A 24,778-nucleotide genomic window follows, 5' to 3' on the forward strand; every position below is an offset into this window, starting at 1 on the left:
CAGATCCGGTTCTGCTCCCGAACCCGGTTCTGAGACCGAGACCGGTTCTGAGACCGAGACCGGTTCTGCTTCAGATCCGGTTCTGCTCCCGAACCCGGTTCTGCTCCTGATCCCGGTTCTGCTCCAGATCCAGGGCCCGATCCTGCTCCCGGCCCTGGGCCCGCTCCCGATCCCCAGTCCTGGTTCTGCTGTCAGGCCCGGTCCCCGTCCTGGTCCCGATCCCTGGTCCCGGCTCCCGTTCCGTTCCCAGGCCCCATCCCCAGTCCCGGTTCTGTCCCCGGTTCCCATCCCCAGCCCCGGTCCTGCTCCCGGTTCCCATCCCCAGTCCCGGTTCTGCTCCCGGTTCCCATCCCCAGCCCCGGTTCTGTCCCCGGTTCCCATCCCCAGCCCCGGTTCTGCTCCCGGTTCCCATCCCCAGCCCCGGTTCTGTCCCCGGTTCCCATCCCCAGTCCCGGTCCTGCTCCCGGTTCCCATCCCCAGTCCCGGTTCCGCTCCCGTTCCCATCCCCAGTCCCGGTTCTGTCCCCGGTTCCCATCCCCAGTCCCGGTTCCGGTCCCGTTCCCAGTCCCGGTTCTGCCCCCAGTTCCCAGTCCCGGTTCTGTCCCCGGTTCCCATCCCCAGTCCCGGTTCTGCTCCCGGTTCCCATCCCCAGTCCCGGTTCTGTCCCCGGTTCCCATCCCCAGTCCCGGTTCTGCTCCCGGTTCCCATCCCCAGTCCCGGTTCTGCTCCCGGTTCCCATCCCCAGTCCCGGTTCTGTCCCCGGTTCCCATCCCCAGTCCCGGTTCTGTCCCCGGTTCCCATCCCCAGTCCCGGTTCTGTCCCCGGTTCCCATCCCTAGTCCCGGTTCTGCTCCCGTTCCCATCCCGGCTCCGTTCCTGCCCTGGTGCCGGTACCGGGCCCCGCAGCTCCCGGAGCGGCCCCGGGGGATCGGGATCAGCCCTGACCGGGAAAGGCTGCGGGAACCGGGCTCGTTCCCTCTCCAGAGGTGACAGCGGAGACGGAACCAGCCCGAGGGTCCAAATCCCCGCTCCGGGAGGAACCGGGAGGAACCGGGCGGAACCGGGCACCGAGCTGAACATCGGAACTTTGCTGTGAGCAGAGCCGAGCTCTCCGGCCCTGGCACATTCCAGACCCCTCTGGCCACAATCCCTGGGCTGACCCTGCTGGAGCAGGGATCGGGATCCAGCGGGAGCCGCCGTTCTGGAATTGTGTCACAAATCCCTGAGCTGAACCCTCATCCTCATCCTCATCCTCATCCCCATCCCCATCCTCATCCCCATCCTCATCCTCCCACCACCAGCACTAAAAACATTCCAACCTCCAAGACACAAAACTCAGGGAGTTGTGGTTTAAGGTTTTTTTCTTTTTTTTTTCCTTTTTTTTTTTTGTTTTCTTTTTTTTTTTTTTTTTTTGGTGTTTTTTTTCTCTTTTAAATCAGCTTTATTTTTCTAACTGTTATTTCAATTTCCCATAGCACCTTGGCAATGTCAAAAACAAATACAAATACATGTATTATCATTTGAACACTTAAAGCATGAACCTACTTTACACAAATTTTGTTTTGGACATTTTGACAACAGGAATAAACCAGAACAGACAGTCTAAAAGCCAGATAAGTCGCTTTTTTCTCCTTTTCCTACAACTTTGAAGAGAGATCGTCAATGCCAAGGGGAAGCTGGATTCATCCGGGAGGAACAAGATGTCTGTAGTAACTCGAGCTCAATATATTATCTGAATATTTTGTATTCTATAAAAATTAGAACAAAACCCATTTATGCACAGTCTGTTTACATTTGAAGTTGCATTTTTTTTTTTTTTTTGGAAACTGTATCCATAACTGAAGTTCCATAAAAATAAACATCTGGTTCTTAAATATAAAATTTTAAAGTTGTTACAGGTTAGTTTGCAGATGGATTTTTTTTTTTTTCTCAGAAATAAGTTGCTTTAACTCCATTTCAAGTCCTCCCAACTGTACATTAAAAACAGACTCAATGAACCTCTTGAAGTGCCTGTGCTAAAGGCACTGAAGAGCCAACTAAAATACTACAACAACCCAAAAATTATGTACCATCCTAAAGGAAGCTCAGACTATATGGAATATATACACGCAAAGAAGAGCATGATAAATCATTCAGATTAATGGCAACAATCTTACGTTTCAGAAGGAAATATCAAAATTAGAAACAAAAAACTCTATTGCATATCTGTAGTAATCAAGGATTTACAAAAAAACTCATCAGAAGCCATTTCCCCCCGAAGTGCATTTCTGTTGCATCGTCTGTAATACAATGGTGCATTTTACAAATTTAAAATATCATCTGTACATACCAGATATCTCAGCCCAGGTAAACTCACCTGGGAACAGTAAAAATCGCAGACAGTTTCAAGACAATTAAGCTGATATTGACAAAGTAGTAAGGCCATAGCTATTTAACTACAGTAAAGCATTGATTAAGTCACTTATTTGCTACTGATCTGCCACAGTATCACCTTTCTCTTCTGGTTAATAGTGGGTTACTTTTTTTTTTTTTAATTTTCTTTTTTTTTTCTACAGCTAAAACTGCACCATCATACTGTGCCAGGCTAATTAAAAAAAAAAAACAAAAACAAAAACAAAACAACAAGAGCAGGAATGTAAGATACTATAAAACTAACTTAATGTTAGAAATCAAAAGAAACAAAACTTTTTTGCACTTTTAATTTTACTATCACATGCAAAGAATTTCTTCTTTTCACTCCCCAGCAGAAGCACCGAGAGCGTGCCCCAATCTTTTCCACAAAATTTGGAAAAGAACCCAACTGGGAAATGTATTTCTGTCCCTAATGGAAGTCAACAACTCTTGAAAACAAGTCACAGTTCCTAAAACTCAAAGTTCTCTTTGATTTGCACCTGATATCAGCAGAGCAGGAGGATTTGCACCCCGTGAGGATGAACCCAGAGGGGAGCAGGGGGAGCTGTGGTCACTTGGGGCTGGGGACAGGGACAGATCCAGGGCTGCTGACACAGAAACCTCACCAGTGCAGGAGGGCTCTGCCTCCAAACCACCCCTCTGCCCCAGTTTGCCCAGTCTGCCCATCAGCTGAACTGGTGGGGACAGACACAGGATGCTTCCCCAGCCCAGCACGGGGAGGAAAAGGCAAAGCCAGGTCCCAGTGCTGAGGAGAATTCCCACCCCACTAAAGCTTCACAGCCTCCAGCTGGGAATTTCCCCCTGCACAGAAAAGAATAGAAAGGAAAAAACCAAACCAACCCCAAACCACAGCTGGAAACGGTGGAAGGGAAATGCTCAGGTGAAATCCTTGCACTCAGGTGTGAAACAAATCATTCCAAGTGACCTAAGCTGAGAGAAGTTTGGATCTGCTGGGGGAAGCTGAGAGCTCCAGCCTGACCTTCACCCCCTGCCCCAGAGCCAGGAGCTGCTGCTGGGAGCACCCCGGGGCTCGGAGCAGCCCTTCCCCATCACCCTGCGAGGAAGACGGAGCCACAGCTGCTTGGCTTCCCCCCACATCCACCACAAAATCCCATTTCACCCTTCAGCTCCTCTCAGCACAAGTCACTGACACTGGATCAGGGAATTCTGAGCAATATCTGCACCAGCCCCTTCTCTCCCAATCCCTCCTTCAAACTGTCAGCATCCCAAAGCTTCCTCAACGTCCCAGAACACGTCCTAAACACCCATGAACCATCCTACAGCCTTTCCTGCTCCACTTTGGCTGCAGGAATTGTTTAGAGCCTTTAAAATGAATTAAACTTTGCATTCGTTGCATTTCAGGACTTTGGATACTAAATGTTTAAACTTCCTTTTCATTCCAACAAGAGTAGCATTATCAAAATAAACAGAGAAGGGTCTGTAAGAATCCCTAAACTGTGGATGTGATCAAAGATTATTTTTTTTCACTAAATTAAAAACAAAACAAAACAAAACAAAAAACCTCCCAAACCCAGTACAGGTAGTTTCAAAGTGAATAGTGATTTTGGGGTCTATATATCTATCTATATATATTTATATACATAAATATACATATCTATATATATTTATATATATAGATATATATATCTATATGTATTTTTTTATATAAATATATATGTGTACATCCTTCAGGGGCCGAGGAAATGGCAGGAAGCTGAGTTGGGGCAGGTTGAGGTGGGAGATATCAGGAAAAGATCCTTCCCTGCACAGGGAAAGGGTCACAGCTCCAAGCCTGTCTGATTCCAGAAGAATTTAGACAATGCTCTTAGGCACAGGGTGGGATTATTGGGGTGTCTGCAGGGCCAGGAGTTGGAATCCACGATCCTGATGGGTCCCTTCCAACTCAGCCCGTTCTATGATTCTCTCTCTCTTTAGAACATGCGTAGAAATGAACAGTTAACTGCATAAATACATTATATTGTGTTATGAATCAACTCAAAGCAATTGCCAAGCTGAATAATAAGTTAGAGAAATGACAACTCTGGCTTTATATATATATTTATAAAAATAGATATGAGTGTTCTCCAAGCAGTTGATAGAGAATTCCTACTGAGGCCCAAGTCGCCAAGGGTTATCTGGCTAAGAAATCAGAAGATGAAAAAATTTCACAGTTATTTTAACTGCCACTTACATTCATTCTATGGCAACACGAGCATATATTACTAAGATGGTTACGGAATATATCACAATTGAGTTTTCCAGTGTTCACAACTTACAACTTTAAATTTGTACACTTGCTATTCACTAAAAAAAAAAAATTAAAAAAAAAAAAAAAAAGGAAAAAATAAAGATGTGATTCTTACTGCTGCTGGAAGCTACTTTTCCCTAACGCTTTATACAGAACTTTGAACCCTGGTATGCTGATTTTGGCAGATTAATGCGCTGAATGTTCCTATTTCCATTAATCACCCTGAAACTTAACCACTTACTGCACAATAGTGTTGCAAATTCAGTCAGCACACAGCTGGCAAGGAGCCACTGCTCCAGCAGCTTCTCGGAACAGAAGGGGATTTCTTCAATTCTGCATCTTTAGTTCCACTTTAAACAGTTAAAAAGGAGTCAGTTGCTATGACATCAGCTGTAAACAACGAGTTCCCAGGAGTCTAAACCCTGATTTCTGGCAATACAGCAGCCAACAGCCCATTCCAGAGTCAGCACAGAGAAAACCCAGCCACAGCTCTGGTTTGCTGCCCAGTCATCAAGAGATGACAGTGAGAGCCCAGAGTTTCCCACCTGCAAGGCAGAATTCCACAGCTGCAGCTGGAATTCCAGGCTCTTTACCTGTGCAGGTAAAGTGCAGTCACCTGCCCTTCCTGCACCTACCCTGGGGCTGCCTCAGGAAAACACACCAAGAAAAATGCACTAAAGTCTGTCATGAAGAAATTAAGAGAAAGTAACAAGAGAGGGAAAAAGCAAACAAACAAAACCCCAAACCTAAGGAGTTGCCCTCAAAAGGAGGCGAGGAAAAAGGGCACAATAAAGATTCTCACATGCTCCCTTTGCCTCCTTCCACTGCCTCCACGAGACGATTTCTGCTGTCCACGCACTCTCATCTACAATCCAGTATCCTGCAAAACCTATACCTTAAAAAGCTTGCTGAATGAAATATTAGTAAGGTCAAGAGACTCTACTTCAAGCTGGAAACACATGGGTTACTACAGTAGTACATTCAGTTTTCATCATCAGTGACTAAGTGATGACAACAGTTCTGGCTGCACTCGCTCCGCTCATGCTGCTGCAGAGGCCTCTGCAATGCCAGGCCATCCATGGCAGACACACCAGCCCACAAGCCAAACGTTAAATAGGTTAAAAAAAGTTCTAATTTTACAGAAATGCTCATTTTCCAAAAATAATATTCTCTTATCCTTTTCCTCCTACACCGAGGGACAGGTTAATTTGTCAACTCGTATTCTTTCACTTCGTCAAAACGCTACTTTCACAATCCCAAAGCTGATTTCAAGCAGGAAACCCTCTGCAAATTAAAAACAAAAATACAAAAATTATAATCTCTATATTTATAGTGATTGGAATCCTCCAGCATTTGTGAAATCACTTTCAGAGATGAATTTTGGGACCCTCCACAACTTCTCCACACAAGCCCACGCTCCAGTTCAGTACTCCCCTTCCCGAATCCTTCCCTCCTCAGTCTCTCTGCTGCTCCTCAGTCCACAGCTCAAGTGAAACAGAGAATCATTGGCTGGCCCAGCGTTACTTTGGTGAGCGGGGTGGCACGTACTGCTCCTTGCCGACGCGGCGCGGTGCTCCCTGAGGCGAGGATCTGCGTCCAAACTGGCGCCTCTGTTCCCTGATTTTGCCAGCAGCTCCCCTGGGAGCGGCGCTGCCGCGGAACCCGGAGTAATCCTTCACCCGAGCCTCGGGCCTCTCGTGAGGAGCCTTCTCCGCAGCCTTCTCCGACGTCCCGTTCTCGTCGTTTTTGGCAGGGGGGACGATGTTGGTGCGGAGCTCCCTCAGAGGCTGCACAGGGACTGCAGGCGGCTCCTTTGGAGGCTTCTGGCAAACCTCGGCGTAGCTGAGCTTGCGTGGCTCCTTTGGGAGCAAGAAGAGCGAGGTTGACGCGCCACAGCCACCTCCCAGCCTGGCACCAGGCGGAGGGAAGCTCCTGGCTCATTCCCGTGCCCTGCTCTGGGCCTTACCTGTGTGGACAGAGCAGGAGCTGCACCTGTTTGAGCAGAAGGTGAGGAGGTGTTTGTCCTCGGTGGCTTGGCAGCACTGCTGGGACAGACGGATGCCGGCGGAGAAGCCGGGCTGGCCACGTCCTTGGGAGCAGACACCTCTTCTGGTTTGCTCTCTGGCTGAACCGTGCTGATAAACCAATAATAATTCAAATTAAAACTTACCAACACTCATGCTTCAGAGATTATTTCCTTTCTTTATATTACAAGTGCAGAACAGAACAGCCATTCCCTGAACAGAACACGAGCTGTTCTTTCCATCTGGTGGCCTCTGGAGAAGATACCAACCACCCAACATTACTGCTGGACAATGGTGACAGACTTTGCTAGAACATACAAATCAATCAGAAGCACTTTGGCAGCCCAAAGGGTCACCAGGCCCTGGGGACATCAGGTCCAGCACTGCCAGAGAGGTGAAGGAGGGGATTGTCCCACTCCTCTGCACTGGGGTGGCCTCACCTCCACTCCTGGGGGCAGTTTGGCCACCACAATATGAAAAATAAACATCTAAAACTGCTGGAGAGGGACCAAAACAGGGACAAGGGGATGGGGCAGGCTCTGGAGGAGTGGCTGAGGGTTCTGGGTCTGTTCAGCTGCAGAACAGAAAAGGTTCTCCAGAACTTCAGGCACTGCTCAGGGCCAGGCTGAGGGAACAGCTGGAGCTGGGGCAGGCTGGGAGAGCAGGAAAATGTTCTCCAGAGCTCCAGGGGTGCTGGGACAGCGCTCCAGGGATTGTTGTGGGGTCTGTGCAGGAGCAGGAGCTGCACTGGATGATCCCTGTGGGTCCCATCCAGCTCAGGACACTCCACAATTCCATGGCATGTCCATGTTCTCTGTGTACCTCAGCACCACAGGCTCAGGCTGGCTCGGGGAGCTCACGCTGGGCACGGCTGCTTGGGCAGCGCTGGGCGTTTGTTCGTCCGGAGCAGGAGCCAGGCAGGGGGACAGGGAGTCTTTGCTTTCCTGCACACAGAGAAAAAGTTGCAAAATACAGAATGATACTCAAATTGCTCCACAATATTGCACTGCAAGACATCTGGGAAGTCCCAAAGGCTGCACAAGTCCTGATGACAGGAATTTTAAGGAATTTTACTTCTTTTGGACCATCACTTCTAAAGCAATAGCTCTTTAATATGGGCAAAACAAGGAGTGGTTAAAACCAGAATTAAGGCTGGATCACCCAGAATATCAGTGTTTAGTCCCACCAGCTCACCAGAATTCATCTGCAAAGATCCCTTGCCCACACTCCACCAAACTGTTCCTATTCCAGCAGCCAACATTCCTCCTTTGCCTGCTTTATTCCTAAACATCACTGAGTGTACAACAGCATAACTGCATCAGCCCTAGCTGCATTCCCACAGAAAAACTAGGAGAATTCACTGTTCTATGAACAAACCACTTAAATTTAGCACTGGAATACGTGGCTCTAACAAAAGAACCCTTTGAGAGGGAAAAAGGAGTCCCAGCACCCGGATACGGCCGCGTGTGTGCGGAGACAAGAGCAGGCACCTTCTCTTTGCAGACTCCTTTAACAATGTCGGACATCCTGCTCTCCAGCACAGGCTCTCCCAGAATTTTTGCTGTGCTGCCAGGCAAAGGTGGGAAATTGGACGCAAGCAAGTCAAACTTTGGTGTCTGAGTCTTTGTTTCTGCTGAAGGCTGAGGTCTCTGGAGAGGGAAAACACAAGTTACTGGAGCTGTAACACCGAGCGCTGGAAGCCCTGAGCAAATGTCAGGGAACTTCCTAGAAAAACTGTAAATCCCCAATGCAATCTGAGGATTTTAGGACTCTGCCATTCCTTCAATAACTGGGAAGGAATCTCCAAGACTTGCACTTTGTGTGACTCCCTGCAGAAAGGGAAGCAGAACTTACTGAAACCCGGTCGTCCTCCCGTCTCCTCCGACCCCTGAACACGTTCCTCCTTTAAAGACAAGAAGAGCAGTCAGTGCATGCACCCAGCTGCACTGGGCACTGCTCTGTGAGAGGGGACCACAGCTGCCTGCTGAGCCTTCCCCACACATCCCAGAACCTCTGGCATGTTCTCCCTCCTCAGGAGGGGTCAAAGCTCCAGCTTTGGAAAAAGTTGGAACAGAGTTAATATTGGAACAGCTTCTCTTTCTCAGCTCCCTGCATGAGCATGTGACCAAGCACAGGGACTATTATTTTATAGTAATAAACTTATTAGTCTCTTTATTATTTCTCACTGATCTTTATTATTTCTCACTGATCTGCTCTTTCAAGTGTCTAAACCCTGAATTAAAAGAGATAAAACCAGTTCATCGTAAAATACTGAGGAGCATCAAATTCCCAACCAAGGATTTACTTATTACTTACAGTAATACAGATGTCAACTTTACTTCAGCATCTATTTTAATTCCGGGGACAAATCAGTTCTTTTAAAATAAAGACACCTCACTGTCTTACTGCCAGTTTGTCAGAGTAACTACCAGCTGGAGAGTGAAACTGGAACCATTCCTGCTCCCAGCTCAGCATTTACTGCTCCTGATTCACTTAACCATCAGTTTTCTGGTGGCTGCTCCTTACAGAGGTGTATTTTGTGCTGGTGGTTGATATCTTTGGCTCCCACAAGCCAATCCCCAGCTGCTGTGTGACAGCAAACACAGGACACAGCCCTTTACCTGCCCCTGCCGACGCCGTAATCGCCGTTCTGCTCCAGCTGTGCCGTGGGAGAATCCTTCTGGGAGTACCCTTGCTCTTGGTGCCCAGTTAATGAGCTGCTGTGTCTCTCCATGACAAAATTCCTGGAGCTGGTTCTGCTCAGCTCCCCCATGGGCAGGGCCCCGGCGCCGGGCGGCCCCTCGGGGTGCTCGGAGCTGCTGGAGGAGCGGAAATGGGGCTTCACCCTGCAGACACAGAGCAGGAGCTGTGGGACCTGCTCTGAGCAACTGCAGCTGATTCACAGCTGACAAGAAAAGCAGGTCAGCAAGCACCAGAATTCCTGTTTGAGATTGCTGCCCAAAAGATACCCAGGAGGGGAAAAAAAAAACCCCCAAAACCTCAAACAACTGGAAAAAATAATCCCAAAAAAGCCAGGTGTTGCAGAAGAGCCAGAAGAAGCCAAAGAGGAATTTTTCCTTTGTCTGGGCCTGCAGCACTGGCACAGGGCATTGGAAATGGAGCTGGAGAAACAAGCCAAGGCTAAGGAACAGACTGATCTGGGCACAGGCAAACAAAGTGAACTGAGACACAAGGCCAGGGGTAACTGAACGTGGCAGATGAGGCCAGGGCAGCTGAGCCCTACCATGCTCAGCCTGGCTGCTCCCATTCCCAAACCCCCAGCACTGACTCTGCAGCTCCCAACCCCCAAATGTTCCACCCCAGTACTGATTATTCAGCATTAAAGCTGTGGTTCCTTTGAGCACTGACACAGCTCTGCACACTCAGTGCTGTTGCAAGTTCAGGGTCTTAAATGCAGAATTCTCCAGAAAACCTCAGATCCAGCACAATATGGAACAGTTTTTTGGAGCAGTATTTAAGTGTCTTCAACTGTTTTCTACTTATGCCCCTCACTGGTTTTCCATGCAGCACTGATCAAAGACAAGAACCCTGAATTCTCTCTCCTTTGGTAAACTCTGCACATCTCATAATTTAAGGACAGCAGGAGGATTTTGCACTCTGGTTGTTTTTAAACAATCTCATTATAACATTCCATGAAATCAGAAGAAACTCTCCAAGTACCAGCCAAAGTATGATTCCTCCATCCTTTCCCACAAGGATGTTGCAACAAATCAGCACAAAATAAATATGAGTGGCTTAAACAAATGTTTAGCTACAGAGAAAACTTCAGCACTTAACTATTAACTGCCTGTACCACAAAACAAACCAGATTTAATGGGCCAGGACAGAAACCCAAAAGCAGCAGCTGGATGAACTCTCCAAACACTCTGTTCTGCAGTTCAAGAGGAGGTTTTGCTGAACAGAGATGAATTCACACTTCTCAGCTTCAAGAAGCATCAAGAACCAGTTTTAAGGGCCCAATAAAGTTTAAGTTTCCCATCAGCAAAAAAAACCACAGGGAGGAGGTGGAACAAAGTCAGCTAAATTGTTCCATTTTGTCCAAGTTGTTCTCAAAATGGAACATTCTCAAGTCACTGTTCAGCCCTCAGATCTCATAATCTTACCCGTCATCGAGAAGGCCACAGTCTTGTCTGGGCAGAAGAGCAAAGCAGAAAAGACAAGGAAAGATAAAGGATGGGAAAAAAAAAAAGAGCAGAGAGAAGGAGAAATGATGTGAGAGCAGAAGGAAGGAAGAGCAGGAGGAAGGAGAAGCAGGGAGCACAGGCTGCCCAGCCCCAACTGTGACCTGTTCTCTCTTAGCGCGATACTGGATCATCACTGGGCCTGCAGGACCTGCACAGCCTCACCCCAAAGCTGCAACCTCGAGCACCCAAAAAACTGAAGTCTTTACATAACCAGGATTTTAAAAGCTTAGGGATGTGCAGATGGGATGTACAAGGAGGCATTTCAGGGTACTTGGATACACACAGTTCTTGCAGCATGTGTACTTCCATGACCTGAGAACTTTACAGGTTTTTAAAACTGTGCACAATTTAAAACAAAACAAAAAAGAAGTCGAACCACCTTTGTCAAGATGTGAGCTGGGAGCTGAGCAGCTGCAAGTGGAGCAGGCAGAGTCACGCTCCCAGTTCCACAGTCTGAGCTAAGACTCTGCTGAGTCACCACAGACCAAAGCCTCAAGTTCCCCTTCTGCCAACAGCCAGAGACCTGAACTGCAGCACAAACCCACTCACAGCCCTGGCAGCTGTCAACTGATTTCTCCAACAAAACCAACGACAATTCCCATGATCCCAGCCCTGTGCTGCACACAAACAACTCCCACCCCACACACAGGTTACTACTCCATTGTATTCACAGAGCAATTTGCTCCAGCAATACAAAGTGTTTCCTCCTCCCCTGTGTTTATATCTGAGCTAAGTCCTTACAGCTCTCAGGAAAGATGGGGATAAAGCAAATAAATTACAGGAACAGCCTCAGCATCGAGCAGTTGGACGCAGCAGTCAGGACAAGCAACTCCCACTGCAGGGAACCAGCAGCTCCACAAGCCTGATCCCAGCAGGAAAGGCTTATGTTGTGCTGCAGGAGTTTATAATCTGTGTATAACAAACATAATTACAAGTATGACCCTAGGAGGAAGTTATTTATTTGTCTGCAAAAATTCCTCTGAGGCTTTTCAAGGAGTTACCTCTGCTCCCTCCAGCACTGTGTCCATTATTTTAGGATCTTAAGTTACCACCTTCTACTTCATTTTTTTTAATTAAGTTGGAAAGCATCACATATTTGATAAAACTAAATAACGTGGTCCTATCAGAAAGCACTGCATGTGACATGCAAGGAACACCTTGAGGATCTCAGTGCTGTAAGTTTTGCAGGAGTAAACACCTGGCAGAACTCTCTTACCGATTCCTGTGGAATGGGCGACCTATACTCAGAGAAGCAGCATTTGTTTTATATGATCCTGGTGTATTAAAGCCATTCACAAATCCACCGTTGGGAAACGGGGCCTGCAACAGACAGAACAGTCTCAGTGGCTGAGCTACAAAGAAAACTTCTGCAGATTAATGATCAGCTTCAGCAGTTACTCATGGCTGTAATTTCACACTGGGCTACAGCATCTACTGTGGTGTGAACTCACTACTCCAGCCAAATCCCCACAGGTTCCCAGTCTGCATCTGCTTAAGCAGAGTTCCCCTATTCCTGGAAAAGCTATGGGCTCTTCCAGCCTGCAGGATAATGGAATTTCACACCAAAATTCCTTGAAATACGTGGCAGCTCCTGACAGTGCTGCTTTATCAGAGCCATGACACGAGTGTCATAAAACACAAAGATCTGACCAAAAAACCTGGAATTGCCACTCACTGTAGTGATTATTAACCAAATTACCCCTGATGGGCTGGGCTCCTCCTGCCCTTCTCAGCAGTTACTCACCAGTGGTGTCTCAAAGTAAGGTGCAGGATTTGGAGACCACGTCTGAGGCACGATGCTGTAAATCGAGTACTGCTGAGGGCTATATACAGGCTGCATAAACAGGGGGGAGGCAAACTGGGCTTGGGTCTGCACAGGCTGGGGATACACACTGGAATCCACCACCCGGTAACCATTCTTAGCAAAAAACGTGTTGATGGCTTTTATCCTGGCCTGCAAGACAGCAAATCGCAGCGTGAGTTAGCTGGGGGAAAAGGAGAACGTGGAATCTTTCCTGCTGGAGGGATGTGAAGGTTGATTACTGCTTATGAATAAAAACTGATGAAATGGGTCCAGCTCATATTCCCACAGCATGATAAAGGGGAAGGACACACGTTGCTTTAGCTGGGTGATCTGTGAAACTGGAGATAAATGCTGCTTTCTGCAGCACGAGCTGTCCAGACTCCAATCCTGACAGCTCCTCTCACGTGCACTTTGCTCCAGCCTGCTTTGTGCAGCAGCCAACTCAAGACTCACAGTGGCAGGAATCCCTCTCCTGAGCTCTGCAAACCCAGATTCTGGGGCAAGTGGAGAAGGGAAGTCAGCACAGGAATGTATTTCACCCCCCCTGGGAAGCAGTGCTGTGAGTAACCAGCAGGCACTGAGCTGGTTTGTCAGAGCTCCCCATGACCTCCTTCACGTTTCCAGCCTCCAGAGCCACTCATGGACAACCCCACTGCTGAGTCCTTGATTCACCATCATCCAAACAGAAACAACACAATTCAATCCCAACAGAAACAGCAGCTAAAGAAGCCTCACCATTACTGGCTTGCCCTGAAAGGTTTTCACTTCTTCCCTTAAGTATTTGAACGCCTGCAGATACAAAAAAAGATCAACATTAGAATGTCTTGATAAAGTTGCACTTCCCAAAGGATGTCCCATGATTTCACACAAATCTGCAGTCATGTGCTTCCCTGTCAGCCCAGCTAAATTCATTAACACTTCAAATTCAGGTTTCTAGTGCCAGTCATGGCAGGAGAACGCTGAGGCAAGAGCGGGAATGGGAATTATAACCCCACAATCTCTCAACTTTGGTCTTACTAACCAGAATCTGCCAGTAATCTCTTAAAACAACAAAAAGGGATCAGTAAATATTTCTTTTAAGCTACAGGAAGCACATGTGCACTTTGGTTGAGCAGGGGCAGGATTAAAGGTGGTGCCAGAGGAAGGCAGCCTTACCTGTTGCGCGTCTGTGTCGGACTGGAATGTAACGTACCAGTTGTTGTTGTGAGCAAACTCACAGCTTATCACCTTGGGGCAGTTCTCATTCTTGAACAGAGCCTTCACCTCCTGGGGAGAGAAAAGTTCAGGGCACTTTTACAGTGAACACTAAAATGACCTGAGTTTCTGCTCCAGCTCCTCAGCTGCTGCTCTCCCATGACCAGGAATGTTTTTTTATTCCCTGACCAAATTACCCTCTGCCTGCTTCTTAACCCACAAATCCTAGTTCAGCCTCCTGGGCTCCCAAGATAAAACAGAGCAGGCCCAGCTGATAAGAAAATCAAGATCTGTGTAGACCTGGTGATATTTTCATATGAAACAGTTAGGAAAAGTGTGGCTTTAGATCAGCAGAGTCACGGAGATAACAATGATTCCATGAAATATTTCTAAGTCAAGGCAACCTGACAGCTTTGCAATAATCAGATTGTAAAGAGAGGGACAAGCAGCTGCTCGGTGTTTGCATTAAAAGAACCCATTAAAAATGCTGGTAGACAAACACCCTGTGTTACAACTTTAAAAAACAAAGAACTAAATCATTCTGTTCGCCAAGTATCAGGAGGAATTTTATTATCCTCCCTCCTTGGGCATTAATGAGCTCAGCTCACGCTGGGGCTCAATGAATGAGAAATGTTTAGTAACATTTCTTGCTGCCAAAACAACCCTCTGACTTCAACTAAAGTTATTGCTGTGACAAAATTTCAGCCTGAATTCCAAGCTATGCCCTGGACTGATTTATTTTCAGATCTGAAAAGAAACCAGTTCAAACTTCCTTCCAGAAAAGCCAAGCTAGCTCAGCTTTGGTGGAAAAAAAAAGTTTACTTAAGAAGTTGTAAAAATAGCAATAAATAATGGGAAGGGACAATGGCAGTAAGTTTTTGTTTTGGCTATTTTGACAACGCACCCAGGTGGAAAAAGTTACTGATGTGTTCTAGAAGAAAAATATCCGTGTTTAATCCAATTAAACACCAGCTGACCTTTTCATGGTGTTGTTTGAAGCCCTCTTGAAGACACCTTCCAAAACCAGCACCAGAGTTACTTATTTCCTTTCTCTTTATTTACCTCTATAGGTGTTGTTTCAGGGATCTCACGGAGAATGATAATACATCGTTTGTGGTTTGGTCTGACTTTCTCCCCCCTTTCATCCACTTGTACCATAGGAGAAGCTGAAAATAAAGTGTGAAATTTGGACATTGTGCACATCTCAGCAGTAGCAGGCTCTCATGGAACTTGGAACAAAGAATGAGAATTCAGGAGTTTGGAACAAGTTCCTGTCACCATTTACCAGAACAACAAACCATAACCAGCTCAGAGACTACACCATCCCTCTGAAGCACTGAAGGATTCTTTGTACTACTGATACAGATAAAAAGTCCCAGACTTACATCTCAAAACTTCAAGAATAAGGTCCATATCCGTTGTCAGCTTCTTAATCCCTTCCATGTTGGCAATTGTCCATATTGGAACGAACTGATCACTGTCCATCTGAGACATCAAGTAAAGATCCTTTGAAAGATTCTCTCTAAAAAGACATAAAATTATTATTTAATAAAGAGCCTAAACCTGACTTAGATAAAAGTCAAAACAAGAGGATAACTACAGGCTTAAATAAATATTCACCAGTACCATTCATAACCAAAACACCCTCAGATTTTCTCTCCTGGAACAAATCCCAGCAAATCAATACAAAGCAGAGTAAGATAATTTTAAAAAGCTTAATGAAACTTCAGTGGCCAACACACTGATCTGCAAAAAGGATCTGCCAAAAAGACTTCTGGTGCCACACAATAAATGATCTCAATGTCTTATGACTGTGGAGCACAGAAGTCATCCTCATCAAGGACACAGATGCACAGACAGGACTGAAACAGCTGGAAGGTGCCACGGGGCTGCTACAGCACATCAGCAGATCTTGGTTTGTGTTTTTATCAAGATGATGGAGCCTATCAAGCCAAGGAGAGGGATATTTGCCAGGGATTTCAATAAAGGGTTTATACCAAGCTGAGTTAGCTGCACCTACCGTGAGAAGCAGAATTCAAGCTGTTTCCTCAAACATTCTCTAATGTCTTCTGTGGACACCGTGGAGCTGCTGTCACCTGAAAGGGACCACACCCACCATCAGCTCCCACTTTCACGGCAACAAGACCAGGCAAGGACACATCTCATGGCAGAATACAAGAATGAATCCCTCTGGGTAGCAAAAGCTCATCTGAGATGCTTAAAGACTCCCAAACCACACACTCCCAAAATGACTCTGATCCCACTCTGCACCTCTTGAGGCCATATTGGAACCTACTGGATACACGTGGACATGTCAAGAGTTCCAGCTTGGTCACACCACGCTCAGAGCAGCTCCAGGGGGGTTACAGACACTGACAGCAGCATTTCAACTTCAGCACTCACCAGACACTTCATAGATTTGGTACCCCAGATCTTCAGTCGCCAGGACAATTCCATTTGCTGATGCCTCATCAACTCCTGTGCCATTCCTTGTGGCTTCACAGGATGGGGAATACATCACTTCATACTGTTTGCAGCTGTCTTCTGAGATCTCTATGTTACCTGGCAAAGGAACACACCAGCAGCAGGAAAACTCCTGTCAGCTTCAGTGTATTTGAAAAATTCTGGCTACCAACATTAAAACACACTCAAGAAAGCTGTACCTGAGAGTGTCTAACCTTAGCCTGTATTTCTTAGACTTTGTGTTGGATAGAACTTACACCTCTCCAATTTCAGGAAGATCTGGTTTGCACTAAGGTCTCAGGAAAAAGTAAATAAAAGTAAATAAAGGATCCTGAAATTGACCCCCAAAGTGGCAGAGAATCTAAAAACCAGTCTTTCCACATGAAATCCAAAATATTTAAGCGTGGTTCCTAAAAACAAGGGATGAAAATTGCTTACACTGCCTCAATTGCTTCACTTTGTTATGAAGAGACAAATGAGTTTCTGTCAGGCAAAGCACAAACCCAGCGCTCTCTCCTCACTTCTGCTGACTTACCAGAAACCTTTGACAAGGCCACACAAGCTGAATATTCCCTTCTTTATCCCTAACTTTTACTGTTTTGCAGGGAATCTTCTGCATCCTCTGCCATGCTTTGAGTCACCTCAGCTACACCCTGGATTGAGTCTGAGCTGAAGCGAAACCAGTTGGATCCTGGACACTGCCTGTGTGGTGAGGATGGGAATGGGACTGGAACAGCCTGAATGGAAAGGAGTTAACCATGGATACTGCACAGAACAAATGTTCCTGACGGCTCTCAGCAGCACCTGGGTTCCCCTGGACTGCAGGTGGCCCTCAGATCTCATTTTCCTGTTCACAGGGTCCAGAGGATGCTCAAGTGCAGCAATGTCATGAATCCACACTCAGCACCCTGCTCCCCTCTTAGCGCGTTACTCGCTCATCACCGGGCCCCTTCAGCCGTGCTCCAGCAGAGCTCAGACACCTTCCTGCACCAAAGCCCACTGCTGAGACCCCTTAAAAACCACCTCCTCATGCTCCTCTCATACACATTGCTCCATCAGCACTGACAACCTCAAGGACAAGAGCCAGAGGTTGCTCCTCACAGCTGAAGTCCCCGAAAGGCCATTTCACAGCCCCTGTCCCAACACCTCACCCTCGGCTGGAGTCCCCTGGGCCGCTGCTGTCTCCTGCCACGTGTGCTCTGTGCCATTGGTGGGGGGCACGGCCTCACCGCTGCCCTGGGGCACTTCTTGCCACACTTTTGCGTTGGGGTTCAAGCCAGCACCTTTCGATGTTACCTGCTGAAGAGACCAGAACACCCTGGTGAGTTACAGCAACCCAGAGAAGCCTCAGAAGTCAAGGCAGAAAATACAGGTGAATTTAGTGATTGTCTCTAGAGTTCCACATCTCAAGTGTCTACCAAGCTATTAAGCACCTATGTGATTTTTTTTATTAATGAAAACAGGAAAATCCTTGGTATTTTCCAAGTATTTCGTTTCTACCTCCATTAGAAGTGTTGCCTTCAACCTCTCTTTATTGACATCCGACAACATCAGCGGAGGCAGCGGCTACTCGGCAAGGACTCTGGGAACTCATAAGCTTTTAAAGACTTGACTGTCATAATGCTCCAGTCCCTTTCACCAGAAAGGGAAATTTTCCCTCCTCCAGACCCCTTCCTAGAAAGGAAGGTAAAAAAACATATGTCAAGGAGAAGAAACTGTATAACTTAACGGAATTAGTGACATCTGTACTAACCAAGCATCACCTGTGCTGTGCCAGGATTCCTCCTGAACTTACCCCATGCCCCCAGGAATCTTACACACATCAACAGACACTAATGATTTCCTTAAACTTGCAACCAAGGAGATGAAATGATTTTGAATTGCCAAGACAAACTTACACACCATCCCAGCCTGCTGGGGAGAGAACAGGATCTTCTCACTTTGGGTCTGGGCAGCAAGGACCATAATTAGAGTGAGAGGGTTACAAATGAGACAGACAAGAAGAACTGCAAGACTCCAGCCTGGCCCCTGACACAGAGAAACGCTCATTCCCACAGCACAAGACAGAGTCCTTCAATATCCCTCTCCCAGAGCTGCTCAAAGGCATTTGGGTGAGGAATCCAGCAACCCAGCAGCAGCACAGAGGAAAAACACGGCTTTTGCTCCTTCCACATAGTGAAAAAACAACTATGGTTACAGGGTAGTGAATAAAACTACCCTTTTGCAAAAAATTCTCCCCCCAAGATACCCCAACACCCCACAAGCAGCTAAAACAGTTCCTCCAGCCACTGAACGATGCTCCACTTCACTGCTGCAATTTGCTGGACTTTAAAAGGTGAAAGCCATTAATCCAGCTCATATCCAAAAAGGCACAGATAAGCAAGTTGGATATGTCAGAGGCCGGGCTCCTGGATTCTGAAGTTAAGGAGTGGCTCACTACCAGGCCTCAAACACACAGCACAAGGATAAGGAAGCAGTTGCAATAGCTTTAGAGATAATTCCTCTGCCAAGGTCACACCTCGTGCCAGAGCTGTTCGCTGCAAGGACAAGCCCCAGCTCAGTAACAAGAAGTCTCCAAACACTGGAGAGGTTCAAGACAACCATGTGAGAAGCAAAACAAAGAGCAGGGTTTTTGCAAAGCTCTGAGATTCAAACCCCCCACGCACAACTGATTTAATCCACACAGCAACACAGTCTTCCCCTCCCGTTAATCTTTGCCCAGGAGCAGAGCTGGAAACTAAATAGTTCAGGGTGAAAGGACACACGTGTATTTCCCTTTGCAGATTTCAGAGCAGTTGCTCCCCAAGAAACCAAGCTGCAAAGCAAAACCCAGTAACCTGCTGCACCCACAGGCTTTGTCACTGCAGTTCAGCAGTTCCAAACTAAGTTCTGCTCAGCTTCTGGTCACTCCTGGGGCAGCATCTCACCTGCCCACAGATCCAGAGCCAGCAGGTCCCAGTTCCTTGAATTTACTTCTCAACAAAGCATAAAGAGACAAGACACATCCAAGAGATGATTCATTCTTTTCTAAAAATAAACTATGCCTCACTACCTACATCTCTGAGGGTAGCACTGAGCTCAGGCCTAAAGTAATTTGAAGAAACAAATGTGATAAAGTGAAACTGAAACACTTCAGGGTGGTTACTGCATTTCTGGAGGTGATTGGGACTGAAAGCAACGCTGATGAAGTGATGAATGGATCACAAACACAATGGCTGAGACACACCTGGAACAGAGCGTGGGCCACTTCCCCTTGTGCTAGAAACAGTGAGCTGTAACAGCCCAGCAGGCTCCAGCCCTGCTCTCACTCAACAGCAAAACCCCACGGACTGGAGAGGATAAAAAGTCCCTAATTTACATCAGCTTTTGGGAAATTCATGCTGCGCTCCATGAGCAAACCCGCTCCGTCCTGGCCAGCGGCTCTTCAGAAGAGAAAGCCAAAATATCAATTCTTGCTTATTTAACTGAGGCTACAAACGCCGAGCCCGTGGGATTGGCTGCAGCACGATCCTCCCAGCTGCTATCGGGAACTTTCATGACGAGGTTAAAGCTTTACAGAGTGACAAAGGTTGGGAACACTCGCTGGGATCCACGAGCTGACAAAGCTCTCCTCCTCAGCACAGCTTCCCCTCTCGCTCACGCTACTTGCAGCAAAGGTGGATCAAAGATTCTCCTCCAGCAACTCCTAAAAATTGGCTATTGAAGAAAATTCTCATTCTGAAACAAGGCAAAGGATATTTTTCTTATTGTAATTACACTTAAATTACACTTAAGCATATTCAATTAAGTTAGCAAAAATGCAGGCACTCAAGAGTTTTAAAGCATTCAATTTCAATATTAAGTCAAATTATTCTGCAACCAAAATCCTAACCAAAAGCTTGTGACAGATTTCCTGGAGTAGACAAACTCTCTGAAACAGAATCAAAGCAAAAAAAAAATCCAGAAGAGAATTTAACCAAACTTACGAGGGGAGAAACTAACCCTTTTCCAGAAATGGAAACGTAAGCAGATGGAAAAACCCCAAGGTCAGCAAAGCTCCAGGAGGCAGCCAAGAGAAGCCTTGTGCTGGCTGGGGGACAGGCAGGTAGGGACCCCGAGGGGCTCAGCCACAGCGTAACCTCCTTCTCTGAGCCCAGTCATGCACACTCAGAGGCTGGATAAGGAGAAATCAGTGTCAAACCAACACACAGAACTCCTTCAGAGCTGCTGGCAGGTTTCAGGTATCAGTTCAGTGCTCTCTGAGTTCCAGGTAACTCTCACAGTAATTTCAGTGGTCACAGGAGCATCGCTCCCAGCAGGAGCTGCAGGGTTTTCCATCGGCTCCCCCGTGCCCAGGGGAGCCTCCTCTACCCCCTGGAAAAGCCAAGGCACAGCTGAGCTGTCTGAAGGTGGTACCTGTGTCAGAGGAGTGTGAACAGGGGCACTGTGGGGTCACAGGAAGCCTCACCTGCTCGAGAGGGCCAACAACACCCAGTGCTTCCCACAGTCCTGGCCTTCTAACCAGGAAACATCACAGGCAGCATCTCACCCACCTGAAACACACAGACTCCCATTTCCCCAATAAATTATAAATATACGGAATTAGGAGCACAGACCCATCTGATTGGAGCCCAGCAGCCATTATCAATTCAATTTCGATGCATTTATTAATATTCCCAGTGCACCTAATTATTAATTGTTAACAGCACACAGATCCTGGCTTAAAGGGAGAAAAAAGGGCTGCCCCAAACATAAACATATGGAACAGCAGGAGCCTTCTACAGCCTTTCCACAGCCATCACTGCAGAGATTTGGAACTAAAGGATGTTGAAGGAAACCCAATTCCCCCTCACACAATGTGAGGGGATCTGGCACAATCGTTTACACCTCAAGTAGGTCTAAAACAAACACTGAGAGCTACAGCAACCCAGCCAATCCCCCTGAAAACCTCGGGACTTCCATCCATCCTGAAAACCTCGGGACTTCCACCCATCCTGTGCCTTATTTTCCAGGCATCCCAAAAGATCCCCAGATAAAGCTGCTGTCTGCTCCCAAGCATCCAACTGCAGCATTCCAGGACACATGAACTCCAGCTCTCTGTCCTAGCAGTGAAAAGAAACCTTCAGAAAGCCCAGACCTCAGAAACTCAAAATTAAATATCAGAATGAAGATCACATAAACCCTCAATGCGATCAGAAGAAGATCAGAGTTGAGTTTGTGCTTTAGGACTCCCTAAAAATCCCGAAATGCAGATGAGCTCCAGCTCCCATCCACAGCAGCAGCAGCAGCAGCCATGTGGACCCTGATGTGCTCCAGCTCCCATCCCCATCCCTGCATTCCAGAACCTGCCTCGTGCACCCTCCGCTCGCAGGGGCCTCTCACCACGCTCAGCCCGGGATGAGGCAGCTGCTCCTGCCTCCCATCAGCCTCAGCAGCTCCTCTTCCAGCAGAACACTGCAATCCCCAATCCTCCAGACCTGTCACCGTCCTCCTGACAACTTTTATTCCTCTCCACCGAGCCGAGGAACTGAGCTGATTTGCTTGAGAAAAAAGAACGCGTTCCCCAAGCTGCTTTATTTAGAGGTTCCTAAGCACGGAGCACATGTTGGTGTTTGTGTGTGAGCAGCAGCTCAGCCGTCCCCCGAATAAAACCCGTGAGCAGAATCCCCTCCGAGCAGAATCCCCTCCGAGCTGAAGCCTCTGGAGCAGACCCAGCCCAGCGCCCGCCCGGTTCCCTCCGTTACTCCCCCCGGCCCCGGCAGCTCTTTGCTCCGCGCACGTTTTGGGACAAAACTCGGTGCAAAGTTTATAGCGGCCACCCGGGTTCGTTCAGCAAAGGCTGAAACCGCTTCACCGAACCCGTGAAACGCCGTGAGCGGGTGAAGCCCGCTCCCGGGCCACAGCGGACACGGCGCCCGCCCTCCCCGGTGACCTCCAGGGCCGGGCCGGGCCGCGCTCCTCGTCCCGCCCGGACCCAGCGCACCGGGGAACGGCAGAACCGCCCCCTCCCGCGCCATAAACCACCCCCAGTGTTTAATTAACGCAATTAACGAGGCGCCGCGCTCGGGGCCGGCCCCGCGGGGCCGCTCCGCGTGTCGAGGGGCCGGGCCGGGCCCGCTCCCGGGAGGCCTCGGGGAGGCCCCGCGTGTCCCGCGTCACCTTCACGGCCGGGCCGCGGCGGCAGCCGAAGGTCACGGCGGCGCCTCCCCCGCCCCCTGCCCCGGCGGAACCTTCCAGAGCGCCCACCGACCCCCCCCACCACCCGCCCGCGGCCGCCGCCCCCGGATCTGCTGTGTCAGCCCCGTCCCCTCCCCCGGCGCGGCGTGCGCGGCCTCCCGCCGCCGCCTCCCGCCACATGGCCCGGCGCCGTCACCTCACCTCCACGAACAGCAGCATCGTGCCGCCGCGGCCGGCGGGCCCGCGCTCCCCGCTGCCCGGAGCGGCGATCGGGACACGCGGGCTCCGCCTCCGGCCGCGCCGCCCGGCCCGGCCCGTCCCGCCCGCTCCCCGCCCGCCGCCGCCGCCTCTTCCGGGCGCACCGAGCGCGTCCGGGGCACGGCCGGGACCGACCATTCCCCGCGCGCGCGGGAGGGGGGGATGCGGCCGTCCCGCCAGGCTCCGCCAGAGGGCGCGGTGGCTGCAGCGGCGCGCGGGAGAAGCGGCGTCCCCCGCTAAGGGAATGGAAGGGTCGTGAGCCGCGTTGTGGAAAGTTCTGGGATTTGGGGTTTTGGGGGTGTTGTTGGTTAGTTCGTTAATTGTTTTTTATAATTACAGAACTCAAAATCCTTTATGCTTCCTTTATGCACGCAGCGCCGCGGTCAGACCCCGCTCTGACCCCACCGCCCGCCCCGGTCCCTTTTTTTCCCGATTTTCCCAGTTTTCGGGTGGGCCCCGCGGGGAAGGGGCCGGAGCGGCTGCCAGGGCTCGGCCCGGCCAGGAACGGGTGGGGAAGTGCTGGGAAGGGGCCGTGGCTCCGGTGGGAATGTCACAGAATCAGGATTTCCTCCAGACAGCACCGATATAGACAGGGCACCAAGCCACGGCAGCGTCCTGGAGAAGTCAGGCCTTGGTTCAGGAAGGGATAGAGCCCAAATTGTCCCTTCTGTGCCTTGCCCAGGTAATGCTCCCACTGCGGGGATCACACACCTGAGCTCAGGGTTCAGAAGGGCTGAGCAAAGTCCCAGACTGCCCTACTGAAAGTCCCCGAGCACAAAATCCTGTCATACACCCCGACTTGGGTGTCCATCCCCAGAGGCACGGGGGGAGCAGCAGGAATGATGCTCTGAGGGGATTCCTGCCAGGAAAACGCACCTTGAATTCACTTTGCTTTAGAGAAAGATCCACAAAATTTATTACAGCGTATTGACGGGCGACTTGTTGGTTTTGGTAAGAGAATTCAAGCAGTGCGGTGTGGGTGGAGGAGGGAGATTGCAGCCCTCAGGTCCCCTGGCATGATTCAGTGCCCTGTGAGGGACCCCATCACCTGCAATTAGGGATGGGCAGATCCCTGTGGATAAGTCGGAGCCAGGGAATAATCAGGGTCCAGTGAGGAGATTAGACACGGAGCACAAGCTGGCCAGCAAACACCCAGCTGGCAGATCCTTGGGTGTTCTGTGGGGAGCAGCTCCAAGACACAGAGGAGCGAAAGAAAAAGAAACAGAAAGAAGTCGAATAAATAACTTGGAGCGGGATAAATGGGAGGGGACTGTTCTTGCACTGCAAAACCCATTCTGGAATCCTCTTGCTGCCAAGATCTGTCCACAGCAAACCCCTTTTTCCACCTGTTGGGAGGTGAGAAACCAGTTCTCTGTTTACACCTGGGAAGGTTCTTTGCTGTTAGTCACCAGCTGTGACTGAGACACGGGCAGTGCCCATTGAGCCCCATCCAGGGCAGCCCAGGAGCTCCTAAAGGCTTCTCCCAACAGCTGGGTTTGGAATCACGGCAGAAACAATCATTCCTCCTGCCCAGGGTGTTCCAGAGCAGAGCAAACTGGTGGGGACACAGATGAGACACCCCAGTCTGAGAACAAGCAAAGGGCGAGGCAAGAATCTCCTTTCCTACAGCAGTTCCTCACCCAGCTCCACGGAATCAGAACATGGAGCGATTTCTTTCTTGTTGTAGTCAGATTATCTGATGTGAGCCGATGCCAGTAAAAACTGGGATTTCCTGTCACCAACCTCCCTCTGCTCTATTGACTTTTCCTTGCTTCAGGCGCACCTTATAGATTTATTCCTCGTTCTCCAGCAGAAAGGATCCAGCTGGATTCAAGGGCATCTCCCCCACTCTTCTAGAGCAGGAGCATTCCAGAAGTCAGGATGGGGCAGGAGGAAGATGAGGACCACGACACAGAGCCTTTCCCAGCCCTCAGAGCCAACAGGACACCCGCTGATTTCACAAGAGGAAACTCCACCTCAGGGTAGCGCCGAGGGCACCAGGAATTTGGCCTTAG

General features: G+C 48.9%; 1 protein-coding gene across 4 annotated transcripts; it reads right to left on the minus strand.

Moving 5' to 3' along the window:
• Positions 1–1,416: 1,416 nt before the first annotated feature.
• On the minus strand, positions 1,417–22,839 carry LARP4 (La ribonucleoprotein 4). Of its 4 annotated transcripts, XM_058861148.1 has the most exons (17): positions 22,707–22,821; positions 17,850–18,023; positions 17,501–17,648; positions 16,290–16,448; positions 15,907–15,982; positions 15,272–15,408; positions 14,949–15,052; positions 13,848–13,958; positions 13,428–13,481; positions 12,633–12,842; positions 12,105–12,208; positions 9,305–9,529; positions 8,538–8,586; positions 8,174–8,332; positions 7,506–7,627; positions 6,626–6,794; positions 1,417–6,518 (listed from the first exon to the last, which is right to left on the minus strand). In XM_058861148.1, exons 2-17 carry the CDS (start codon positions 17,898–17,900, stop codon positions 6,180–6,182), a joined length of 2,217 nt encoding a protein of 738 aa, XP_058717131.1. In that variant the 5' UTR covers positions 17,901–18,023; positions 22,707–22,821; the 3' UTR covers positions 1,417–6,179. The 4 variants fall into 4 exon arrangements, with proteins under 4 accessions (XP_058717131.1, XP_058717133.1, XP_058717134.1 ...); XM_058861150.1 differs by lacking the exon at positions 17,850–18,023 and having other exon boundaries at positions 22,707–22,839; XM_058861151.1 differs by lacking the exon at positions 17,850–18,023 and having other exon boundaries at positions 17,501–17,645.
• Positions 22,840–24,778: the final 1,939 nt, after the last annotated feature.

The sequence above is a fragment of the Poecile atricapillus genome, chromosome 35 (genome assembly GCF_030490865.1).
Source record: "Poecile atricapillus isolate bPoeAtr1 chromosome 35, bPoeAtr1.hap1, whole genome shotgun sequence".
Taxonomy (NCBI): Eukaryota; Metazoa; Chordata; class Aves; order Passeriformes; family Paridae; genus Poecile; species Poecile atricapillus.